At 33.9% G+C, this 27323-nt stretch overlaps 1 protein-coding gene across 1 annotated transcript in view; it reads right to left on the bottom strand.

Annotated features, from left to right (window-relative positions):
- Window positions 1–27323, bottom strand: part of LOC107173255 (puratrophin-1) — a 186078-nt gene that overhangs the window by 23642 nt on the left and 135113 nt on the right. The window contains exons 6-12 of the mRNA XM_089225794.1: window positions 26949–27075; window positions 23117–23207; window positions 22956–23036; window positions 22742–22858; window positions 22252–22460; window positions 20549–20687; window positions 19204–19326 (exon numbers count right to left, since the gene is read on the bottom strand). Of these exons, the coding sequence (XP_089081920.1) occupies window positions 19204–19326; window positions 20549–20687; window positions 22252–22460; window positions 22742–22858; window positions 22956–23036; window positions 23117–23207; window positions 26949–27075 (887 nt within the window). The remainder of the gene's footprint in view (window positions 1–19203; window positions 19327–20548; window positions 20688–22251; window positions 22461–22741; window positions 22859–22955; window positions 23037–23116; window positions 23208–26948; window positions 27076–27323) is intronic.

The raw sequence follows: 27323 nt of genomic DNA, 5'->3' as shown, positions 1-27323 counted from the left end.
GTAAAACTATTAATTATTATTATTATTATTGTTACACAAACACATATGGCCGTACATTATACGTATACCGAATAAAAGGATTAGTGCCTACCCATAAACAGCACTGCAGTACGTATACGCATATCCAAGGGTACCAGCTACTGAGGTAGGTATTATTAGGTATGTACTCAGTTCCGAAATCGTTTCGAAAATAGGTTTCCCTTTTCGGATATAATAGTAATAATAATAAAACGTTCTAATAAAGTAGAACTAGGCCGCCGCGCCGGTCGTCGTTAATTACGTTTTAATCGTGTGGACGACTACGCGAGGATTATACACACATATTATCATTATTATATAAAATATTGTGTCAATTTTTGTTGGCACCATAAGGTTCTGGCTATAAAACAATTTCACATATCCGATGTAGCGTCGTTACACGTTCGTATCAATATCGCATAGCATAATGATAATATAATACATAATAATATATATTGTACACATTATTACGGGTATAATAAACGCCCGGCGTATCACGGTTATTATTGTATAAGGCCGGTGAAATTATTATTTATTTTATTATTATATTAGACAATAAACGCGAAAAATAGAAACTACACGCCGCGTATATATAGTCATTCGCACCGTGCGGTTCGCGAAACGAATAATATCCGAGCTTGTTTACACATTTGTCGTCACCGGATAAAAAGTGTCTTGTTATTATAATATACCTATACGAGCTGATGATGATGATGATGATATTATTATTGTTCACGGTACACGTCGCGGCGCGTCTATTAGAGGTATTATATTTTTTTTTTCATACGACTGTTTGAAGAAAACGAGGTGAAGGGTTAGTCGACAATTTAATATTATTATTTGATCATTGTATTCCATTTTGTATACTACGCAGCATTCGCCGTGGATTTGCTGCTTTGCTGCATACCGCGGTATACCGAGCGATGTTCAACAGTGGTTATACCATAACGGGCGTTCGCGGGTGTTGTACGTGCATGCAGTTTATTATATGCAGAGCAAAAAAAAAAAAAACCGATCCGGGGGCTAAGGAATTTCAGCGTAGGAAGGGATGACGTGTCTAATAATATTAGTATAATTATTAATCGTAGCTACAGGTAAAAAGAAAAATCAAATATCACATTCGCGAATGATATTATCAACGTAGGTTAGCCACCGCCGCCGCCGCCTTAAATCAAGTGCGCCGAGCAGATAAATCCACCTAAAGTCATCCCACGCTCGCGGATATAACTGCGGCGAGTGACCGAATAAATAAACGATGTATAATAATGTTATTATCGTTCGACTTTCGCGGTGTCGAATCACGACCAAATATATAATATAATTAGGTATTGCGGTTTGTATGCACGCGACTTGCTGTGTAGGTGATCGGCCCTGCACGTAAACGCGGTCACCGCGGTGCAGGGTGGTATCCGCGGTATACGTCGATCCCGGTCAACCGCACCACTGAACATATTATTATAGGCGCCGATTCACTTATAGGTTTAATATAATATTATTATGCACTGTCGATATCCAAAAGTGACCTGCTGCAGTGAACGATTAACAATATGTACGACACTGCGGAGCACGGGGTGCTTATATAGGACACGACAAATCTTATAGAATATATATTTTTTAATGACTATAATCACCCTCACCTGCAGATATATTGACCCACTCACTATAGTGACGTACTTGCACGAAAGTGCACTTGAAAATCGATCAAGCCGAGGATTTATTTCAAATTAAAATTCATTTTTCTCGCAAAGAAAAACGCATATTATCAACTATACTGATATATCTGATTAGATGCATATGTGAAACAATAACCAGTCGGTCAATATTCAGTCCGAAATTGTTGTACATTGTTCAAAATTGTGTGCATAAATGGAGTGATGGTGGGAGGGTAAGACGAAGAGTACGATAGTTTTGGAGGACTTCGAACTTGTCATTATTGTGGCACGTGCTGAAACGTAACAACTACATTAACTCTTTTGAAGTGAGTGAAAGGACCTGTTAGATGAGATAACTATAATGTATTATCCGAATTATTCTATAGTGCAGATTAAAACAAATATTTCTGTATAAAAATCAAATTCGTGTGAGTAAATAGGAGGGGAGGTGGAGAAATAATTATGTTTTAGGAGACGACGACACTATACTTTATGTCGAGCACACAATATTCCAACACCTACGGAAAATATTATTGTTTATGCGATTCGATAGTATACGTACTTTGGACGGTGGCGTAGAGTACGCCCTTCGCATGGCACCCCGTCGGGCGCACGCCCTCCTGTGCACGTGGGCCGCGTTTCGCCTCGGCCCGGTTGCCGACGACGCGGACGCGGACGAACAGGACGCGGCGAGACGACCAGCCGACGAGCACGGCCTGCCCGGGTAATAGTTGGGCACGTCCATGTCAGGCCTGTCGTACACGCGCACCGACAGAAGGGCCACCGCGCGTTCGGCGATCGGCGGCCCGTCGCGCCGGTTGCGGTCCACGCGGAACGAATCGCGCGACAGCATCACCGTCCTGTCCGGCACAAACGATATGAGGAGTGCTTATCTCGGCGACGCTCGACCGTCGAACGACGGCGTCGACGACCACGACATGACGACACGGAGAATGCGGCGAAAACGACGACGGTAGACTATTGTGACAGCGGTGGCGAACGACGACGGTAACAGACGCCGCGCGGTAACCGGACTGATCGGCGATCGCCGCAACGCGTCCGCGATCGTCGTCCGCCGCCCCACCTCCGCTCGGCGGCGGCGAAGACGACGGCGACGACAACGCAACATTCCTACTCGGAGCGCGCGCGCGCGCGCGGCGCAAGGTCGTGCCCGGGTTTATTATTATTATTATTATTATTATTTCCATCTCACCGCCACCGATGCGTTGGCGAGACGCTCCTCCGGTGTAGTGTAATTCCGCGGAATCGATTGTCTGGACTTGATAATAATGCGATGACGTTAAGTCATATAATATGATATAACTTACGACGGCGGACGACCGTACACGAGGGTTACCGCGACCTGTAGTCGAGGGTTTCCTCCTCGATTTTTCGAGAGAAAAACGACTTATTGCAGTTGACGGCCACTGCAGCAGAAGATTGCAGCCGACCACCACCAGTGGACGAGAGAAAATCGTGGCGCGAGGTCAAAAAACTCGCAAACAATGCGCGAACATTGGAAGTCTTCTGACTGCGCACAACATATTATATTGTATACCAGTATTGTGTTATATACCATCATTGTGTTATATACCAGTACAATGCGTTATACGTATACGTATATAGGCAACGGTTCGAGAATCTCATCATGTCGAAATCGATTCGGCGTTTATTGATCGGATACTTTTCGCTTACACATAGTGTCAGGTAAAACGATTAGTGTTGATTTGAAAAGTTTTTACGAATTCCGCAAAGCTCTGACCGGACGCATTCTTCCGTGCCGTTATATAGGAAGGAATGGCGTCAAAATAATAAACATCCCACAGGTGTTATTTTTATCACCCTCCTGCTCAACGTGACGATTTCGCAGCGGAGGAAAATATTGGCACCTATACTGTCACTGTATGGGGATTCGAAACTGTTATCGTCTGTCTTTGTTTAATGCACGCGTGCAATAGGATTTCAGACGCGTTCTTTGCCAAACGTATACAAATTGATCTATATAGCGATAAGAATTCTAAAAACAGATTTGAATTTGTCGTCAAGACTATATATTATTGAGATGTCAACGTTTTCGATATCGTCTCACAAAGGTCCTAAAAACGTTATGTCAAGAAATTGTTATTAAAAAATTGTCATTTTTAAGTTTTTGAATAAGTTGAAATCAAAAATGTGGGAAAGTCGATTTCACGCAGACTTGTCGACGAATCGAAATCTGTTTTTAAAATCTTTATCGCTTCTATACTATATCCATCGGCAACGTTTGGCGAAGAAAAAATTGAATGTGTTAGAAAAACACAGAAAATCACGGTATCGGATCCACTTACACCCGATTCTGTTTAAAAAGTAAAAATGTGTTCTACTACACGTATGGAACGATGATGATAGTCGATACTAACTGCAGCCACAATAATATATTAAATACAAAACAATATGTGCCATATCATGCCGTATTTACATGACCGTAAAAATATCGAAATGAATCGGAGCAGCAGAACGTTGTCGTTTGAATAGGAACCTTCTATTATATCGAACACATCATGAGATGAGTTGACGATTTGTTTGGTACAAGTTTCGTGTTGACTGTTGAGCTATTTTAATAACGCATACATTATATGTTACGCAGAGATCATACATTTTTATTAAGCCCTTGAATTTTAAACATGTACCAGATGTCGAGCTATTTTATTATAGGTACCTATCTGATAACTGGTATATGCGTATATTATGGGTGACGTATATTATGTATATCAATTACTGGTTTAAATCAAAGCAATTTGGTAAATCGTGTTTCAGTGTATAAAATACATTAACTCTACAATATATATTAGTGACTATATAACTAGTTCTTTTATACACACTAATATAAATAATAATAACCAAATTAAGTAATGTCGATTTATATCACTAATTGCAGACATAACTGACGTCAAAAAAAAAAAAAAAAAAAAAAACGATAACATTTTAACCAACTCATAATCTGGTTTTACTTTTTTTCGTTCTTGCAGATATTACTTTATTCACATTTTACAACCACGCAAAACAACTGAACACATTATAACCTCAAAATCGTGTTCGCGGCACCTATACAAATTAACAGACTATATGGACTAATAAGTAACAAAGTCATCATGACTACGCCACTATGTGTTCTATACGTCTTACTAATATTCATAGACGAATATTTGAAAAAAATATAAATATTGTAAGCTTTAATATAATTTAAAATAAGATGGTAGGTACTTCGTCGAGAGAAGGCTGATAATAGTCATAAATAGTGATAAACGCTATTCGTCTGGTTGCTAAATGCTTATTAATTATACAATAATTATACATAACTGATAGGGTTTTTATATATTTTAATTTTAGTATTATCATTCTGGATTTTTCCATATACGAATCGATCACTTAAAAATTGAATTAATTTTTTTATGATCATCCCATACATACAATGAATGTAAAGTATTTATTTTCTTAGAATAAATTATTATGAATCGGTACTATTAACATTTTTACGGCGACAATAATTATACAGATAATCAGTAAAATACTAACTAAGGCAATTTCTCTATATAGCCCAGCTGTGCGTATAATAGTCTGTTGCTACCATACATTTAGTGTTTCTATAAATGAGAAATAACACTGTTTGAGAAGATACGGATGAATGAATATGTGGATTTGTGACAACAAACATAATGTACATTATTTTTTGAAAATTCCATTCAACCGAACAATCAATAGAAATTATACTATTGTTTAAACGAACAAAAAACACATCGTATTGGTATATCACACATTATAATATGTACAAAACGTTTCGCATTGTTTTTCTGCTGAGTAGGTATATACTCATGAAAGAAAATCAAAATCAAAATCCAGCCAAAGTACAAGATATAATATGTTTAGCGTATAGCCATAAACGTTCTTGAAACCATTTTACACTCGGTAAGGTCACATTATTATTAAAGTTGTGTGTTGTTAATTTGTTATATTTTGATATACAGCTGGTAGCTTTAACTATAATACAAATAAAATTGTATTTGTAATATTGTTAATATTACGCTTTAAAATATTAATAGAAAATAGAATTTAAAAAAAAAATGTTATCTTAGATTTGACCATTTGTCGTTTAGCCGTGTGGATACCACTCAAAAGTGCAATAAATTAAAATAATCAATATATTTTAATCTCAGTGAATATTATTTATCTCGCAGCAAATCGACACGGCAATAATACTATGCACTCTTTTATAAAAAATAAAACCCTCGCGGGCTCGTGGTGTGGTCTTTTCTTGGAACAGAAAAATGCGTTGGCTGTATTGTTCAGGCAAATCATTAATATACGCGATATTAATTTATTTAGGTACGTCGTATTATAGGTGTATAGATGTGTAGAAAAAAAGCAATTAACTTTACTCGCGATTTAAAAGACAAATAATGAGTACCAGACACGAACCAGCCGTCAAGACAATGCAACGGAAAACACAATAATAATGTTATTATGCAATGGGTAAGCTCTATTTTTTATTTACCTAATCGACATTATAAACTTTTCGTGTACCTACGCTGTTTGTTGTACAAAACGGTTTTTACTTTTACACAACACGAAACAGGAAAATCGAACAAGACTCACATTATGTGCTGCTACCGGATAAACATCACATCATTGAGAGGACGCCATACGAGTTCGTCTAACAAACGTACAACAAGGAAAATTGTAGGTACATATTTTACATTAATACGTTTTACTCTTAATTTCTAAAATTAGAGTGAATTTAGATCTTGTAGAATTTAAAAACAAGAATTTTATTTATCTAGGGTATCTCATCGGATATGATTTTATTGATATTTTTATTTTCAAGTAAGTTATATGAGCATTTTTTATGTTGTTTTTTTTTTTGGTACTTTTATAAAACGATCATAACTTAATTAAAAAGTAATAATATCAATAAAATCCTTCAAGATTCCTTAGTGAGCTAGCTGATAATATTATTGTCTTTAAATTTTACAAGCAGTAAATTTAATTTTTTTTTTTTATTGGGGGTTGAAGCTTCGACAACAAGGGAACTGTTGGTTTTTGGTACTCGTTGATGTTTTTGGCAGAATTTCGAATGGGCACCCGTAGGTTGCTGCCATGTCCGGGTGAGGGGCGGCGGCCTCTCTTTCCAGACAGCATGAACTGCACCTGGAAAGCAATGCCACCCATGATCGAGATTCGAACCTGCGACGATGCGTGTCGCAACCGACGCTTTAATCCACCCGGCCACTACACCCCCTAAATTTAATATAATTTTCAAAATACCAGAGTAAAATATATTATTGGAAACGTAAAATTTGCCATCATGTTGTTTGTTTGGAAGATGGTGACAACAAATGTCCGTGTGGCGTCCTCTAATGATTATATTATGTTATAGGTACGAAAACTGTTAGAAAATTTATAGCTAAATAATCGCATTTTATCTATCGGCACGCATGCACTCACATAACACAATATACATATACTTAACTCTATATGAAGAACCGTAACGCATATACAAAGGAAGCAATTAAATGTAATATAAATAGTACATACCCATATATATATATAATGTAGGTATGTTAGGTTAGGTTAGGTATTATATAGGATACATAATATTATAATATAAATATATGTGTGTGTATCGTGACTATGAACTATTTAGAATTCTCAGTTCACACGGAGGAAAATGATGGCGTTGTGCACAGACCGGACAAATCTATAATTCGAATATTATTGTATATAGTCACAGATATCAGCTACCCTATGCGTACGAATCATATTTTAAACGCGTGTGTCAATATTACATGCGAATTTTAAGAAATACGAGCATATGAAAAGAGAGACCAAGACGGAACAAAATTAAGTGATACGATGGTAACAACTGATCTATATAATATGTAAGGTAAGTATACGTATATGTAACACTATACGTCTATTATAGGTATATATTTCCTGGGCCCCACGCGAGTTCTCATCTCAGTGAGGACCATTATTCATAAATGCATACTAATATTATGATTATTGCAGCTATGAAATTTTATGAAATAAAAAAATGAATAGGTAGGAAAAAAATCGACCTATATCGGAATAAATACCTAAACGTCGTACAATTTAAAATTATAAAATAATTCCTGTAATATATAGTCGCTACATCACAATAATAGGTACTACGTAAAATACACACGTGACACGACCTTTTTTTTTTGGGGGGGGGGGGGATTTTTGATAACACGCCCTCCGCGGGGATGATATTATTATATACAATATTCTATGGACTTACCGCGAGCATATATTATGTGTATATTGTATCATATAATGTACAACGGTTTAAGAGCGGTCTCGCGGGTGAAATTCAAAGCCAAAGACGATCACAATAAGCGCACGGAATGTCACAATCACGTGGAGGTACATAATAACAATAATAATATCATCGTACAGATGCATTACAATAATACCTGTGTGTACATGTCGGACGGCACGCAATGAGCTTTTATGTTTTGATAACCGCCCGATGAACATATGCGTGTAATAATATTATCATAATATGCGAACGCAAAAACAACAGAATATTATTATGAGCTGTATATCACACACACGAGGTCGGAGATTTTCATCCGCACGCAGCGTCAGCCGGTCTTATTATTTCGCAACAATTTTAATATAATATGTAATATATTATTATTATTGTTGAACAGACGAGATGAATATAATTGACGAGTGTGATGAGCGTAAAACACAACACAACGGAAAAACAATTAAACCAGTCGCCACGGGCCGCGACTCGACGGGACTCGGTGGACCGATTTATAATAATATAATAAAATAATATACTACATATAAATATATAATGATACTCATAATAATAATAATAATAAATTGTGTGTACAATTAATGTATTGTACAATTATTATGTTATCGTACGGCAACTGCAGTGTGTGCATGCTGCAGCATCGGTGCAGATAACGTTGCCATCATAATATCATTTATACTTAGGTACTACTTATACACACTGCACATCGATGTATAATATAATATAATGTTAATGTTATCGTTGCGTATCATAATTCTTGTGTATATCCGGCGCATAGCTGACGAATTATTGTTTTGCATCCGACAAACGTAAACAATAATATTAATATAATAAAGTATTATTGTTGGAAACGCGCGGTACCACGCATCATGTATAAAATATTATTATGAACAGTGTTCGGATTTGAAAAAACAAACAAGAAAATACGCTTCTGCAAGAAAGATCATAAATATGTTTTTGTCAATAAGTAACTGTGCTAACGTAAATTTTACGAGAAATCAGAGATAGAAACGAAAAAAAGTGCTAAAAATTATGTTAAAAACTGGCAAAGACGTGTTGACTTTCCAGAAGACTCGATAACTATACGTGCGCATTGTTTATAACGTGGGCTTTTGTCTTTTTTCAGGTAACCTGCGTATGACTGCACAATAGCCGTACGAGAAGACATTATATAAATAGAATTATTGTAAATACCGAAGGATAGGCATTAATTCTTCACACCAGTTTATGAACTTTTTACTCTACCTATATTTTGGCTCTTACATATTATTACGTTTAAATAGGTCAATAGGCGTGTTATATAGGTAAGATGTATAGTAACATAATAATATGATATAGTGTATCATATTGATACTATATATACTTATACTTAACTGCAGCCAGTGCAATGCGTGCAGTATAAATACTATTATACCATTTATACCTATACACCATCGGCTCTCGGTTTCGGGTCAAACACGTTTGGATCAGTTAAAATCAATCATAAACAACTATGTATTCAAGTCAGTATCGCTTTCAAAAATTATTGATTTGAATTTTGAATTCAAAGTTAATTAGATATTTTTGTTATAAGAATTCGTTTAGATATTGTTACCAATGATTATTATAATTATTAATTTAATTGATATGTATATGTACTATTTATTTTTGTTATTCATAATAATTAATAAGTATAATTTTTGGCTGTTGTTATAATTTTTTGACGGGAAAAAAGGTTTCGGGTTTTCGGATTTTCGGGCAAAATACTATTTGGGAATTTCGATTTGGAAAAATCAGTGTGATACCGTGGAGTGCAGCTAGAATATTTTTTTTATATAATAAACAAAAGAGGCGCTCTTAAAATACCTCTGTGCGTCACTGTATAACATATAAGATAGTATATATATATATATATATATATAGATATCTATAGACGTTGGACTAAGACGTCTTATATCTACTCGATGAACTATAATATGCATTTGGTCCAATTGAAATCACTGCACTTTGCCTAGTTCCTAATCGACAATCATCATGTCTCAGACTACAACCAACTGAAAATATCTTGGTTAACCGGAAGTTTGACCGTATATTCTGAAATGATACGGATGAAAGCCACATTCGCCGACCTATTGGCGGTTTATAATATATACACGGCATTGAGAGTCTTGTACGGAAATCGTGGGCTGAAACGTTCGGAAAGTTGTCGCCGAAACATATTTGTCCGGCAAAGTTCAAAATCCACGCGGCCCGACCACGGTATAATTTATAGGTGACTAACGACCTTAATATTTTTTATCTTACTCACGACGATGAGTGGGTCACTGCCGATCTTCTACGTCGCTCAATATTCATCTATGAAACGTCGTCGCAGCAATTTTCACTGAGTCCGTCCGGTAATAATCGATCGATCAGTTTCAGGAGAGGATGACGCGATCGTTCGCCGTATAGGTTAGGTTCACGAATTCACTTTTAGTATTACTCGTTTAGGTTCGTCGTGGGAGTATAATATGATATACGTATCAACGGTTATCTAGAAATTATCAGAATTTATCGCGTATTTTCATGTGCATCGATCATCTCCATCATATCTGCAACGGCGGTGACCGAAGCCAGTCACATGTGTATATCCGTGCATGCAGTGTGAACGCATTTTCTGCAGTAAGATTACACGTTATAGCTCCATAGTTTTATACCTATACGTATAGTTTATTTATTTTGTTTTATTCTCCATGTTTTCTTGTATATCTGACCGTTTCGTTTGTGAGCGCATTAACGTCGCGTCTATCATTATACACATAATAATATAATATAAACCTTTTTTACTTTATACTCTTTCCACATACATTAATATACATATATACATTATACATATTATATACATACATATATACATATTATATAGGTACTATCATGGGAACATTACAGCTACCGTATGTATATTATACGGTCGTGACCGATACGCTTTGTTTTGTGACACTGCACGTAATTATTTAGAGACTTCCGCGCCCCTGTCTGCGTACGCGCATTCCTAATGTTCCAACAATATTGCAATGAATATATCGGAAAATAAATCACACCGAACGAACGCTTTCTAACCTGGAAATCCAAAATTCTAGGCACGCTTGTGAAAATATGTTTTCGCGGGTCGGTTAGGTTAGGTATACGACAAAAATACAACGCGTGCATGTGCCGCGGATGCTAGAGTGCCTATACATATGTGTATTATTGCATAAGAATGACAATAAATATTATACATATATCGTATGGTCACACCCGGACGAATTCCGAGGCACACGCGCACAGCACACATATTCTAGTGGCACACAGGCCTAGATATATACTTCTATTATTGTATATATAGTTACGTGTGTATATGTGTGTGTGTGCGTTTATAATAAGCGCCGGTAACACTTTCACTAATTTGCATTACCGTCACTATGTATGCACATTATGTGTGTGATTTGACGCATCCTGTAATATACGCGTAATGCATATATATTTAGCTGGTAACAGTGGTACAGATATAGGTAACCAAACAGGACCGCACACCCTCTGCCACCACCGTTTATAATATTTCATAGCAGGTACAACACACATATACAACTGCAGACTATATTATGGAGGTTTAAAGCAGAGCAGCGCTATGGACGCGAGCAGAAGACTTCCGAATTCTGTGTACGTACATGTTATACTGTTTTGCATGCTTGCATGTATATAGGTACTTCCGCTGCAACCGAGCAAAAACTATCCTTTCCACATATACTGCAACGGCGTGATATGAAAAAAATCTAAGACGATCAATCATCAAACAGTTTGAAAACAATGATGATAAAAGCCGAGTTCACGAGTTGCACGCGTACAAATGCCTTTGCTCCGCACACTCAATAACATCAAATAAAAATTGCGAATGATCCAATTTCAAATAATTGACAATATAAAAAGAAATAAACACTTATTACATCCATTTTGTCGTAATTTATTGGGATTTTGTTTATTCAACTATAATACCCGCATAAAAATCCTTTCCGATTCCGACATCTAGCATGTTTTTTTGAATCGTATATGCATATGATTGGCATGTATAATACCATTTTAATACATTATGTTCGTTAAATTCATTAAAATTAACTTTTTGAAATTATTCAACCATAATAGCTGAGCACGGAACACTCATAATTTTGTAAGTGTCTCTTTCATGAAATGTATTTTCGCTATAATATTTAAGCACTACAGATAATATCGTCAACCAGTTCTTTGTCACTCTCAAAACCTACGTCTTAAAATATAATACAAGTAGCAAACATTGGGAATGAACTTTTGAAGGTAACTATAATGAATGATTTTTATGTATAAGTAATAATTAGCACATTGATAATTGACTAAAACTTAAATATATATATATATACATATGTCATATGTCCTCAGCACAGTTACATTATTATAGTTTGAATGTAGCAATATAATATGCTATATATTATGATATAATATAAAATGATGTTCAAACGTTATATGTCACATTAAATTATAAATTGACCATATTATAGAGTATATTTTTTTTACTTTTTTTTGGCAACAGCAAAATTGTTTATATATCATAGTTAAAATGTTATTCATCGTAATTGCTGCTGTTAACTGCGGTATAGTGTACGAGTAAATGTCCGTGAAAATCTATAAAGTAAAATGTACATAAATCTAATCATCATTACTCCATTGATGGTATAACATCATATTTTGAATGTCTTGATTGAGGAACACGTCATGCTGACAGAGGACCATTGGTTGAAATGAAAATGCAATAGTGACAATTAAAAAAGGGGAACACCATATTTGGATTGACAGGCGTTGATAAATAAGAGAACCCAAGTACTCAACCAAGGTTGCAAATATCAACGCATAGACAAACAGATTTTAAGTATAATATAATTTACAGTTTAGTCAGAGTAGGTAATAAATAGTAATGGTAAATATAGTCATCTTTGAGCATATTTCAATATATTTTATTTTTCATTTCATAGAACTCAAGACCAAAATTTAATCGATTTCTTGCTATAGAACCGTTAAAATGTTAACATATATTTCACACATAATGGTTTGTAATGTAATATACAACATATTTGGAAGGTACAGAGAAATTGAAGATGATTTTTTCGATGATATTTATATCGATGACATATGCTTGGTACCAAGTAGATTCAAACGGTACCAGAGTGTATGTTAAATATTTAGGTATATAGGTCACATTGTATATACATATTTTATATTAATATAATAAATAAAAATGCAATTTCGAATAAATCAATCAATATTTTTACACCTAAACGAAGGTCCAAGCAGTTTCTATGAAAAAACAAAGAATGAATATAACGATAAAACATGTACCACCTATACCTACTAACGACTCTGTATGGTAAATCAATCCGATACGTTCAGTTTATTTTTTTTCTCTAAAATAACTACTTTCAAGTGGCTCTTAGTATTTAGACCAAGGAAAAAATGGTTTGTATACACTATACATTTTACGTCATACAATATCAATAAGTTTTTCGGTTCAGTATATACCACGACCTTCGTCGTTGACCCGGAAATTAACATTATACTATACAAAGTCGGGCAGTGTGGTAATAAACGGATCGACTTAAAAAAAACACGATGTATAATATACTGCGAATAGATGCCAAAGCAGCAACGGCTGAACACGGACTGATAAGTAAACGATTTTTAGTTATTGTTTAAACATAGATAAATTCTTATGACAAACATTAACAATTTGAAAGCGATATATATATATATATACTAGTAATTGCGTTATACTAAATTACGTTCAAACGATTTCATTTTAGATAAACATACTTATATAGTTTTTATTTTTCGAAAATTTAACCTTTCACATTTCCACGTCAACAAATTATTAGGTTTATAGGTTTATAAATATAAATTTATTTAATGAGCTATTAATAACAACATAATATATGCATAGGTACTACTATTACTGCCACAGTATTTAGCCACTGCAGATTTATGATTATCATGTTTCTAAATAAACCTAATAATATTAATCAAATACGTTGTTTTTTTTTTTATTAATATATACATACAGTAAAGAAAGATATAATATTATGCATGTCAAAAATATGAGGAAAGAATTTTTTTTTTACTTAAATATTTTATAATAATGAATTTTGTATTAGAAAAAAAAAAGGATGACTGAAGATCCGGTGGGTGGGTGGTTTCAGTAACCCTAGATCACCCTCTTCACACCCCGCTCCTCGTCCACAATAAACCATGCCTCTATGTGCATCAAATGCGCACGTTTGTTTGGGTATATAGGTATGGGTAGGTAGGTACACACATATAGCGTATATCAATCACCCAACAGCTGCCACCAAAATGTCATACATCCCTTGCATTCGACAATGGGGTAAAAATTATAAACTATACACACGCTTTGCTCATAAAATATGTATAAGACACGCGAGGGACGCGTTTAATTACGTGTACAATTCACAGCTTAACCGTATGAAAAAAAAAAAAAAACAATTATGCACCACTACAGAACAATAATCGACCACGAGCTGCTGTCGAGCGTCTGATGCATATTATCATCACCAGTTTATTCTCGCGAAGGCAATACAGACCCGAACCCAAACACTCGGTGTTTAAGGTGAATAATTTATTTATATTTAACGAGTGGACGGAAAAAAAAACACGCCGTAGGGGTTATATCATTATTGTTTACGGCGTTTACTTTTGACACGATCTTCACCTGTTGTTCGGGCAATTCTGATACAAAATATCTGTAAACATCACTTCTGTTACCGCATAAATACTGTGTGGTACTATAGTTATCGTTCCTCAACACGAGCTGCATCGGTGCTGATTCGTTCGTTCTCTTATTCCACACACTGCAGCAAGCGACGCAGCATCCACTCAACCTATATACTCATACGTCACCATATATTATATCGACGGGGTGGTTGCACAGTATAATCGCACGTCCGGAGTCTCCAACTATACGCCACTGTCACATGTCCACATGGCGAGAACAACGTGTCGCCACCGCCGCCGGTCGACTTCAAAACACATCTGTTCGGGACATGTGTCGCTGCAGCACTCGGCACGGGCGGGCGGCGCGAACTGCATCGGAGGAAATCACCGCGCCAGTGTAAGCGGTACCGCCGCCCCTAATAATCGCTTATAGCGTCCGCGTCGCATCCGTTCCACGGGCGGGCACCTGCACGAACGAACGTAGCGCGTGCGATGCATTATAATTTTACGATCCTTGCCATCACAACCGAACGACGACAATAATATGGCCACCATATATACCTAACCATATGTATATCATACTGGATTTCGATAAGTTATTCACGAGCAACAGCTTTGTCCTCATCTAGTCGCTCGTCGTTTCTTCACATTTGTCGTCCCGTCGAAAACTATACTACATACGATGTAATAATAAAAAACACGCGCGCATACAGGACATCTCTATTGTATTCGAGTGATATCGAAGAGCATAATATTATTATACTACGTATAGTCACCACTTCAATACTCTGTTCGTAGAGTCGTTAAATATGCAATAGAGGTTGTGCGGTATGCTATTAAATAAAAACAATATTTCTTCAAAACACGGCTCTATGACAAATAATGAGTAGTCCTTTGAAAAATAAATAACATTGAAATAAATTGGAATAATGTTTTTCTTTACCATCATAAACTGTATACTGTTGTATAACGTGTCTGCTTCAGCACTCGAAATTGAATTGAAGGCATAATAAGGATACACAAATTTACGTAACGCTTAGTATTTTTATTAATTAATACAAACGTTCAGTTCTGATCTACATCGACTCTCAGCTGTGACTCCCCCAATAGGTCTATCGCTTATTTATTTCAGCTTGCAACTTAGCCAACCCGAGTCACCTTGTTATGATGACTATCACCCGATCAGACATGTACCTATTCTAATCCTAATAATCCTATAGTCATCACCTTTGATCTGTACGTCCGCTTTTCTATAATATGGCTTTTTACCAAAGTCATCGAATGTCAGAAAACACACATTTGAAAATAACATATAATTTTTATCTATTCTAATAATGAGAAACATTACAATACCCATAACCACATACAACCACTTTGGTACTTGGTCAATAATTCACAGTTCACAAGTGCCTACATATTATACCGCGGAGTAAATATAAGATATATCAATGTGTCCCTTAGCTTTGTGCATAGACTCGGTCATCGTTTATATACCTGTACGCATAATAATTACGAGTATATATGTATACACGTGTCATAATATGAAATTCGTGAAAATTATCTCGCGACGGAATAATCATGGACACGACCGGGATCGCACATATTATATAGGTAAGTACCTATATATATATTGTTAGAATAGGATAATTTATTAGCTGGTTAAGAATATACCGGCACCGGTTTCAAAAAAACCCGCCACGGTGCCCAAACATCACCGCAGAGTGACCGCGTTCGTTTAACAGGAGAACACTATATAATAACATACAATAATAATGTAATAAGGCGCATCACTAGCGCGCCACATATATGTATACATATATTACATTATATACCTAACCATACTGTTCATACTTACAGGTGAAAACGCTACGTCTACATTATATATTTCGTGTTGTTTAGTTAATATCATAATATACGATTCACCACGATCGAGCGACTATAACATGAGTATAATATTTTGTATATTATATGACCCACCCGAGTAACCTGCAAGGGAAGTTAAGACAAAATCGAACAGTCGGCTTTTACGCGGTACATACATAAAATAAAATATAATAATATACAAAACATACATCTGACGCACGACGTTCCGCGTACAACATGGAGTGCAATAATGATTTAATATATATACTCGTAACAGTCGACGCGTAAATAGAGTTAAACGATAAAAAATGAATAACAATAATAGGTACCTATAATAAATATAGGAAGACGAAACGGCGCGACGAATAATATACCTATTTATTTATAGAACGAAAATATATGTAAAATTCCATCGCGGCGGTCGCCGTCTCATCGGTTGATATGGGATACTAAAAAAACACAGACTTACCTGAAATCTCGGACGAGAGCGTAGTAAATTTTCACCGTCGTTGGGAGGGTACCGTTCGTATCGGACGCCGCGATCGCACTGCATTCAACCCCGCGCCCGACAGGATACCCGACCACGACCACTACGCTGCTGGTATATGTGTATAAAGATGACGCCGCACCCCCCCCCCCTCGACCTAACACATCACGACCGCTCACCCGGTGTTTCCATCCTCCGGACGGCGCCAGTCGCGGTTAGTTAAAAACGGGCCGAGTGTACACTCGGGGGGGTGCGAGTGCGATAAGGTGCGGCCACACAGGTAGTGGTGCAGAGAGTCTCTCGCCGTGTCGAGAGTCGCACGAACAAGTATGATTTTATATATATATATGATATACACGTCGGTTGTATTATTAATAATATACACACGACCCGTAAACATATTTCCACTGTAAAGGGGGTGGTTTTTTTTCAGCATCACCCGCATGCAATTGACAATAACAAAAAATAATAATAAAATCGATCGTAAATATTCCGAGAATAGTGATGGTTACTTCGATTGAAACCTCCGGCGTGGCAGTCGTTAAGATCAGCCTTGGGTGTGCGCAGTGTCCAAATGAAAAGGACCTAATAACTTTAGCCCTTCCCGCGAAAAGAAAAATGTCAGACTACAATGGGCCGGTATTTGTAAGCAGAACACCACTGGGACGATAATAGTATGCACTGCTTGACGTAGCCAGACCTTAACATTTAAGAGACTAGTCGTAAAATAAATAATAGTCTACATCAGAAACCTCCAAAACTATCGAAAATCGTTGTTCAAACTTAAAAATATCACTATTATTTACGATAATAATATTCAAAATATACAATAATGAATACAACACAATATAATATTATTAATATAGATTACCTGTATTAGCATACAATAATTAGTAAGCAAAGACCTAAATTTAAAAGTATTAATGTGTCGTAGATTTAAAATGCAGCGTTAAATTATTATTATAGCAGTGACAGTAAAATAAGCGCCTTGAATTATCGCTGTATATACTACCAGCAAACAACTAGGTGTATATTTAGTTGCAGTTATTTATACCATTAGGTGCATCGAGCGTTGTTTAGTATTGTTTTTTGTTTCTTTTAATTATGTACTTGTGTATATACAGCTTCTATAACTACTTAAATCCATACAAAATCTGTACGGTATATTCACACTGATATCAGTTTTAGTCTCTGATTAAATGTTTGATTATGATAATTTTGTATTCAAAAATAATGATAACACTATTATGATATTACTGATTCGAAATCCTGTATTTTGACATTAAGCTTAACTTTAATCTTAAAACGTTACAATTAGTAAAACAAGTTATTGAATATATTTTAAAATCATACATTGTATAGACAGTAAATGAGATTTAAATATTGTATATTTGGAAAGAAGGAACTAGCTGATTAAATAAGATAAATGAATAATTAGAAAAAGGATTTGATCGGACAAAGTAATTATATATTATTATTGCAATAATAATAACAATAATAATAATGATAAGTTAAAGAATCATTGCTAAATTATTAATAAGTTATAACTGAGTTTAAATACTGTCATCTTATAGGTGGATCACAATACTATAAAAAAAATGTCTTCGAAAACAACTTATTTGATTTAAATTTCAAAAACTAGTAACATCAATTTTAGTTAAATTATAATAATCTTGGAACTAACAATAATAGGTTGTAAAAAGTATTAGTTAAATATACATTAAAGGTTTTAAATAAATTACACTCATACTAAATTAAATAACAATTAATGAAAAACCAAAAAAAAAAAAAAACAAGATCATGAACTTAACAGAAAAATATTATTATTTTTAGACGAACTTTACTTAATCTAATTCATAATAGATTACTAAATATTATACTCTATAAGTATTATCAAAAGAATATCACATTGCACTTTTGTAAAATTTTAATTTAAAAAACAAGAAAACTACTATTATACATGAGACTCTAACTGAATACCAATCGAAATAACTCCGACAAATTTTCTATTTTTTTTTTTTATTTTTTTCCCACCATCTATCATGCAAATATCTGATGGACAGAAAAATAAAAAAAACAAAAAACTACTGGACAATCCCGTCGCTTACCATGGAGACGAAGTAAAATTTCTCAAAGTCTTGTTCCTGTTGCCGGATTGCCGGCAAACTGTTGGCCAAATCGGCATGTTGAACCAACGCGTGTTCTCCTTTGTTGGTCAGCCAGGAAAGGACCTGTAGCGAAACATAATTTTTTTAACACGGATAAAGATACAAAAAAAAAAAAAAAACGCGTAATTACGATAAATATTGTCCGCGAAATTATTGGCTCCCTATAACTACACATTATTATAATATGCACATATAATGCATATTGTATAATATTTCTAAGCTACACGCGATTAGTCTTCTCGTTCTGTTGTATATCTCGGGGGCCAAAGTCGCCACTGCCATTAACAGTAGCGTGAAAGTATTTATAATATAAATTATGATATTACGAGGGATACGTCATAATTTATATGAACAGGTAAATATTTATACGTAAGCTAATGAGTTTATATACTTTGCTTCTTCCTCGTCTGCAGGTGGTAGATGTAGTATGTTGTTTATGCATTTTAATACATTACAATGGCCTCCACTTCCTACACACGAATAGTATGCAACAACACGAGTCACGCGGTTTTCCGATCGGGCTGATATGCACAATGTGAACGACAGCATAATTTAAATTGCGGATACAGGACGTTGGATCCTGCACACGTCGAACGGCCATCACGGAGCGATTTTATTGACCGTAACCACGGTCGTGCCCATGAACGGAAATCGGTTAAAATCATTGGGGGAGGGGTATAACTTTTAATACTTATCTATAATAAAAAAATATTTTTCACATCGCTATATGTATATATAAGCGATATTGTTTATATTTATACATATTACAAACATTTTTTTTTTTTTTGGTGGAGGAGTACTCAAAATCTCGAAAATTTGGAAATTAATATAATTATATTAATGATTAGCCATGGTATTTGATTATTGTTTCGATTTATATACATGGGCAATATTTATAAATCTAAAATAGCTTTCTAGTTATTTTTAGCGGAGCTAGAACGGCTTTTGTGCGCTAAGTTTCTTCTAGCACCAATCTCTCCCCAAAAATTCGGCCGATGGACGTGCAATAATAATTATACATTTAAACTTATTTCGAATACGTTATTTTTGATGAAATATATGATGACGTATTAGAAAGAGTAGTGTATAATGCTGCCACGAGGACCCAATATTAATAATATTATTGTTATCGCTTTAATGGGTAGGTAGTATAAGTTGGAGAAAATCCGATTCGACTGAGGCATAATATTATTATATATTATCATCGTTAGTATTATTTTCGGGCATAAATACACTAAAGTTGTACAAAGTATACAACATCACTATCACGGGCATTGGTGGTTACCTCGTGTGTTTCGGCCTCCAAAGCGTTGACTCTGGCTGCTTGCATTATTTTCTTTTTCTTCTGCAATAGCAGTTCTTCCAGCCGGACTGCGGCGCCCTCGACTTCGCCGTGGAACTTCTTCACGTCCTCAAAACTCGACCTGTATGGGCCAGAAACAAACAGGCGAGGTTCAGTATCAACTATATTTAGTCAAGAAGACGTGAAAATTCTCGGAAACATTTTAAATGCACGAAAACCCGCAGGACATGTATTTACAACGAATAATAATAAAAACAAAAAAACCTATATCGTTACATAATTTGGTATTTAAATTGGTTTTATGATGGTGTTTATAGTTACAATTTGTATTGTTTTAATATCGCTCTTGAATCGTACACTCACAATAAAAATTATATAGAAAGTTATAATAATACATATAATAATATATTTGATCAACTGCCGTGTAAGAGCAACTCTATATCTAGTGAAACCGGCACATTATGACATGGTAATTAAAATTGGTGGCCTTACATTAAAAATGAATTAAAAATTGGTCAGTCAGTCTCGAATAATAACTTTATAATCTGATATAATTATTGTTATTTTTTATAATCAAACAACAACATAATGGTAGGTAATAATAATAAATCGTTTTTTGTTGAACGAAATCATACGTATTTATCGTTTTCATCATAACGTTTTATTACGACGATACTATAATGTATAGTAAGTAAAAACATGTATGCAGTTGTGTAAGGAACCAGATGTTAATAGTATAATATAAAGTTTATCTAATTGTTGGCTTTTCAGTTCATTGAAAATCTGAATATACGTGTTCACTAAAAAAAAACCATTAATAATTTTGATTTATATGATATTATATAGATAACAGATGTTATATAAAAAAAAAAATTATTATTTTGGTATAATAGTTAATCAGTTTCATATTATAAAACTGGATTTTAACTATAGTGGTATTGTAGTAGGAGTAGTACATTCTATCATAAATATTTTTTTTTCTGATCAGTTAACTATAACAATTCGGGACAACACACGATATTAACCTTTGATTCTAGTTATACAATATTGTATAGACAAATGTAGATTATATGCGACTTTCTGGCCTTCCTGCAAAAGTTCCAACCCTGTCTCCAATTTTTGCACCACTATAACGATTCAGTTCATAAGAATTATGTTTCAAATTAAATTATCCATTAATTGTTGTTAAAAATGTATTTGATTGTATTATACCATCATAATTCAAATGTTTTCATTATTAAAAATTTTAATACTTTTTATCACAAACTATACTGTAAGTACATTGTGAACACTTCCGTTCCCCCTCTCACGAAACAAAAAAACTCTTAAAATATATGAATTATATGGATAATGGGTATGGTTGTTAAATTTACAACATAATTACGACAGTATAATATGTATATTGTATGTGTATAATATAGGTACTGTGTATAGTGTATACTTAAGCAGTTAAACGCGGTCAGTGGACGATAATAATCTAAATTATAATATTATCATACAACACAAGTGAACACATACGTATGCGAAATCACATCTATATATCTAATACAGTAAAATATTATTTATGTCCAAATATCTCATCAAGTATTAACTAAAGTCTATACTATACACATACTTACATAAATAATCAGTCAATTTTCCTAGCGTTTATAAAATATAAATAAATTGTTATAAACCAAACATACATCACAAATCTGTCTTCGTTCAACCAGCGTGCATGTTGTTCTAGTATTTCCATGCTCTGTCTGGCGTCTTGAAGTAAATTTTTAATATCCGAGTCGTCCAAAAATTTAGATATTGCATTACGTTCTTGTTGCGCCTTTCCCATGTCCGCAATGGCCGTCACGAGTCGATTTCCGGCAGTCTGACTCAAACAAGTCAGCCTCTCCGACTCCTTATAAAAAAAAGAAAGATAAAAGAATAGTTAAACATTAAAGTATAGTAACTAACTGCTGATAAATCGTCGCAAAGGATGTGCGGTACACAATAACGAATTAACCGTTATTTTCCGTTGAATATAATACATCGTTATATTAATATCGTTTTTCTCTCACAAGCAAATATTATTAATCGTTTTGTATTCGCACGTGTGCATGTGTAATGATTTAGTCTTTACAGTTGTCATAAGTCATAATTCATATAAGCAAATATGGCCCAATAATAATGCGAACAAACCTTATAGAAATCAATCCATTCAAGTTGGCTGTGTGTGTACGGGCCGCCACAAGCCGACGGGATCTGACTGTCCTCAAAGAACTCCAGGAGACCGTTGTACGAATTGACGGCGTAACACTGAAAGTTATTAACGAATCGTATAATCAAAGCAATTCGAACCTATTATGCATTATACATATAGGTACGAATGAATACGCGTGAAACGTTTTCTTACCCGAATTTGGCTATACTTCAGACGGTTTCCTTCTGCGTGTCGCTTCGTGCAAAAAATCACTTTGTCCACGGAAACTTGATGCTGTGCAAAATAATAAACGATAATTATGATGAAAACTATTGTAACGCATGAGAAATTATTGACTCTGTCACGTTTATTACCTTTATCAGTTCCAGTACACAATCGACGAATTCTATGCTTGTGCAGCTGTTCTCGTGTACCAAGATGGTCAACGACGAGTTCCTTTCGTTTCTAAAAACGAAGAATAATTAAAACAATTTACTCCGTTATTAATTTATTATTATTACGTAGACGTGCGAGCACAATATATAACAAGGGCATGAAATGCGGGTGCACGCCGTTGCGTAAGAAAAAAATTAATAACTTGTTTTTACGCGTCATGTTTTATATTTTGTGATATTATTTATTCATAATATAATATTGGACGAAACCAGAACAAAATTAATTGGTTTAATCCCTCGAGATTTTAATTTCCTTACGTGATTTTCAAGGAAGTATTAAAAGCCACTAGGCACTAGAATTCCTTACGTAATAAATAATAACTAATAAACGAATTAGGATAATTAATTTATAAATATTAAAATTATACCAAATTGCAATTAATCTCCAAAACCGATATTATTAAATTATGTATTCTTTATTAGCAATTATTATTCATTAAATGCAAATTCACTTTAAGCACCCCTCTTTATATAACTCTGGAAAATAATTGAGACTTAATTAAACAATTAAAAATATATTAATAAATTGTAAGATATAAAAGTAATCTTAAATTATAGTTTGTCATGGCTTATATTTTTACGTTTTCTTTTTTAAATTTCATTAAGTGGTTTTATAAATGATTTGAGATTTTCTACATAAGGTAGATTTACCAATTAATTTTTTTTTTTAGGTTAAACGGGGGCAGGCCGGATTACATACAATAATAATAACAATCGCTCGTTAGAAAAGTTAAACAGTGTTTATCAATAAACAATAACTGTTACTTATAGCTAAAAATTATTTACAATAGTTTTTAAATAAGTTTAAGTTTGGTGAGTAGAACAGATCAGTTATTAATACATTAATAGTTTTCATAATTCTGTTAAAAACGCGTGTTTTAAATTAAAAGGAAAAACGCATAACTATAATAAAAATGACATTAATATAAAAACATTAAACATTAATGATGCATTATAAAAATTGTAAGTAAATAAAATAAAATTCAGCGAAAACAAAAAAGTGAAAAACCAAATGGAAGTCATACTATGCATAGGAGGGATATAGCATGTAATTTAAAAATAAAATAATTTATTTAATTTATTTAAATTGATAATAACAGATTTGTATAAAGATTTATAAAGTTTAAAAATGCAAAGTATAATATTATAATATTCTTAATTATTATTTATACTTAATGTAATATTATGATTATACAAGTTATTTTGTTTTTGTTTCAAAGTTTTAAGTAGGTTGTATACTTTTGCCCACATGATATACATAAATATTTGTAAATCTGATAATTTCAAAGTGTCTTAAACGGTTACTAGGTAGCTACTATTCTTATCCCACCACACATATCCCTTAAAGTGGTATAGAAGCAATTTGCAAACATACCAGGAAGTATATATATTTGCGCATTTTCCACAGTTAATACATGTTCCAAACACTCGAAAAGTTATAGGTCAATTATTCAACATTCTTATCTTACTTTTTTTTCTTAAGCAACTAAATAATTATGTTTGAAAAAGTCTAAGATATTGTGCCCGTTTATTAGTTTCACATTACAGTTACAAAAATTTGCTAATTTTAGCCTCAACGAGTCAAATTTTAATTGGTTTTCAACATAAACATAATTAGTGAAAGATACAATTTTTATCATATATAGATAAATTATCGCATAAAATTAACAAAATATTTTATTAACACATTCTTTATTATAACCTATTCAAACATTTAGAATACACATTTTAAAAGGGTACTTTTATTAACAAAACAAAATCGTATTGTAAACATATTATATAATATATATACGGGATGTCCCGTGAGGTTCTCTCGAAATAATGGTGATATCGAAATTCTGGTTTGGTTAATTATAATATTATCTAGTTTGTGATAACCACGGCGACTATTGTTGTCAATGTCGTAAAATTGTTATTATCATAAATTTACATTTGTCAATATCACGTTTGTGATTTTATTATTATTATTTTATTATAATTATGTTGTTGTAATTATGCTAGATCTAGCATATAATTTAAGACGCTCTCATGTATTATATAATACATTAAGCTTATATATGCGCAATATATTTATACAGTCCACTTCAAATATTAAATTGTTAGTATTTTTAGTTATTTGATAGCTCCTAGCCTTATTAAACAAGTCAAGTTATAACCGTGTTAATTTTAACCGGATTTCGTGACAAACAATATATATATATATATATATATATATAGGTACACTTTTGAACCATTCATTTTTCTTTCGGCAACCTCACACTCGGCTTTACGGTGCAAAAGTAGAGTAGTTCTGATACTCCCTAGACCTAGAATAACACCAGTTGGTGCAATATAATTGTATCCCTGAGCCACCTAACGGATAATATATTATTGCAGTTATTATTATATTACGGTATTATTTACGGATTTTCGTGTTGACTAATTGAAACGGAAAAATATAATAACATATAATAATATCGTGGCGGTCTGCTTGTTAACTTGCCTGTCCGACTAAAAGTAAAAGTCCACGGGGTAGGTCACGAACGAACACGACTCAATTAAAATCGAAAAGGAAAAACAATCGCGGTGTCCCCTAGCGGCTTGATTAGATTTTGATTGGTATGTATATATGTAGACTGTAGCGCGTCGTTTCGACACGGCCATCGCCTTATATATAAATTTATTATTATTGTCTTAGAAGCCGTTATTATACATACCTATCATTGTATCATACATATATATATATATTATATATATGCACTATCTACTTTTTACCGTCATCGTTACGCGAATGAATAATCCAATGGCGTGAAGTAGAATATTATAAACCTACAACTAAACACAAGTCGCTGTCACCGCACGGCCGGCTACGGCAAGGACGAATCGGATTGTTTCAACGGTATTGATATATATATATATATAATTTTATACATATATATGTAGTGTTATTAATAATTATACACATCGCGTTGTATTGTATAATACTATAATATTATATTATATTGTCATGGTATTATGGTAATATTTTCGCTCAAGAGCATTATTTTTTGTTTATTCGATGACTCGTGTCGCGAGCAAATTACTCCTACAGTCCTACGGACGTTCTAACTTTCTAAGCGCAAGTACACTTTAGTACAGATGTACAAAATCATCATTAGGTATTGTCTACTGGCATATAACATTTCAAATACAATGTGAAAATATTGTTTTAATCATTTATATATCATTATTTCTACGACAAAATACGGCGAAGATACGAATGAATAAAATATTATAATATGATATAAATAATAAATAGATAGGTATATAATATGTCCGCAGGACAACGCGAGTATATAGGTTGGTAATAACTAATAAGGTATACCTACGTATTGTCATGTGAGCACTTATCATATTTTATTTTATTATTATATAGCTAGAGCCAGCGCCGGATAGACGAGATATCGGCCCACCAAGTTTTAGTTTTTTAACCAGCCCTAAAAGGCCAATTTTCAAATGTACATTTCTAAATTGACCTAGATTTTACGCAGCGTACTGAGGTAAATGCTCCCAAATGCCATACGAAAACAGTTTTCACTAATAAATCATAACTTTTAATCTCTAATTTATATAATTGGTATGATAATGATTGAGTAGGTTTTTACATAATTTTTAAACACCAACTTCCCGCCCCCTCCCACCCAACCAAGAAATATTTTATTTCTTGTGTCTTATGCGTCTACACCATTACACCAATAATACTAGATCTCAGATAATGCGTTATTTTTATTACCTGTTTCTCAGAGACGCGTAGTACAAAATAAGCTCTGCCGCATTCACATCTGACATGGTCACTGAGCTATGCCCGGACTGTCCTTCGACCCATAAAATCACCGCGTTACCCTGTCGGTCCACGGCTCCTGTAACACAAATATAATATGTAGCGAAACGTTAATAAGCTTATTTGGAACTTAAGACATTTTCATGATCTGTACATATAAATATTATTGCTGTAATACGTGTGTGCCATACATATGTGCTGCACACGATCATATAATAATATTAAATATAATCATAATTGTGTTGAAATTTCTCTACCCGCGCACGCATAGGTAGACAAGACAATGCTACAGTATAAAGGTGTATTTTTTTTTTTTTAAATCCAATT

This window comes from Diuraphis noxia, unplaced genomic scaffold (genome assembly GCF_037042655.1).
Source record: "Diuraphis noxia isolate RWA-SAM2 unplaced genomic scaffold, SU_Dnox_SAM2 contig0004, whole genome shotgun sequence".
Lineage (NCBI taxonomy): Eukaryota > Metazoa > Arthropoda > Insecta > Hemiptera > Aphididae > Diuraphis > Diuraphis noxia.
The sequence above is the reverse complement of the archived record's forward strand: the minus strand, read 5'-3'. Positions and strand labels throughout refer to the sequence as shown.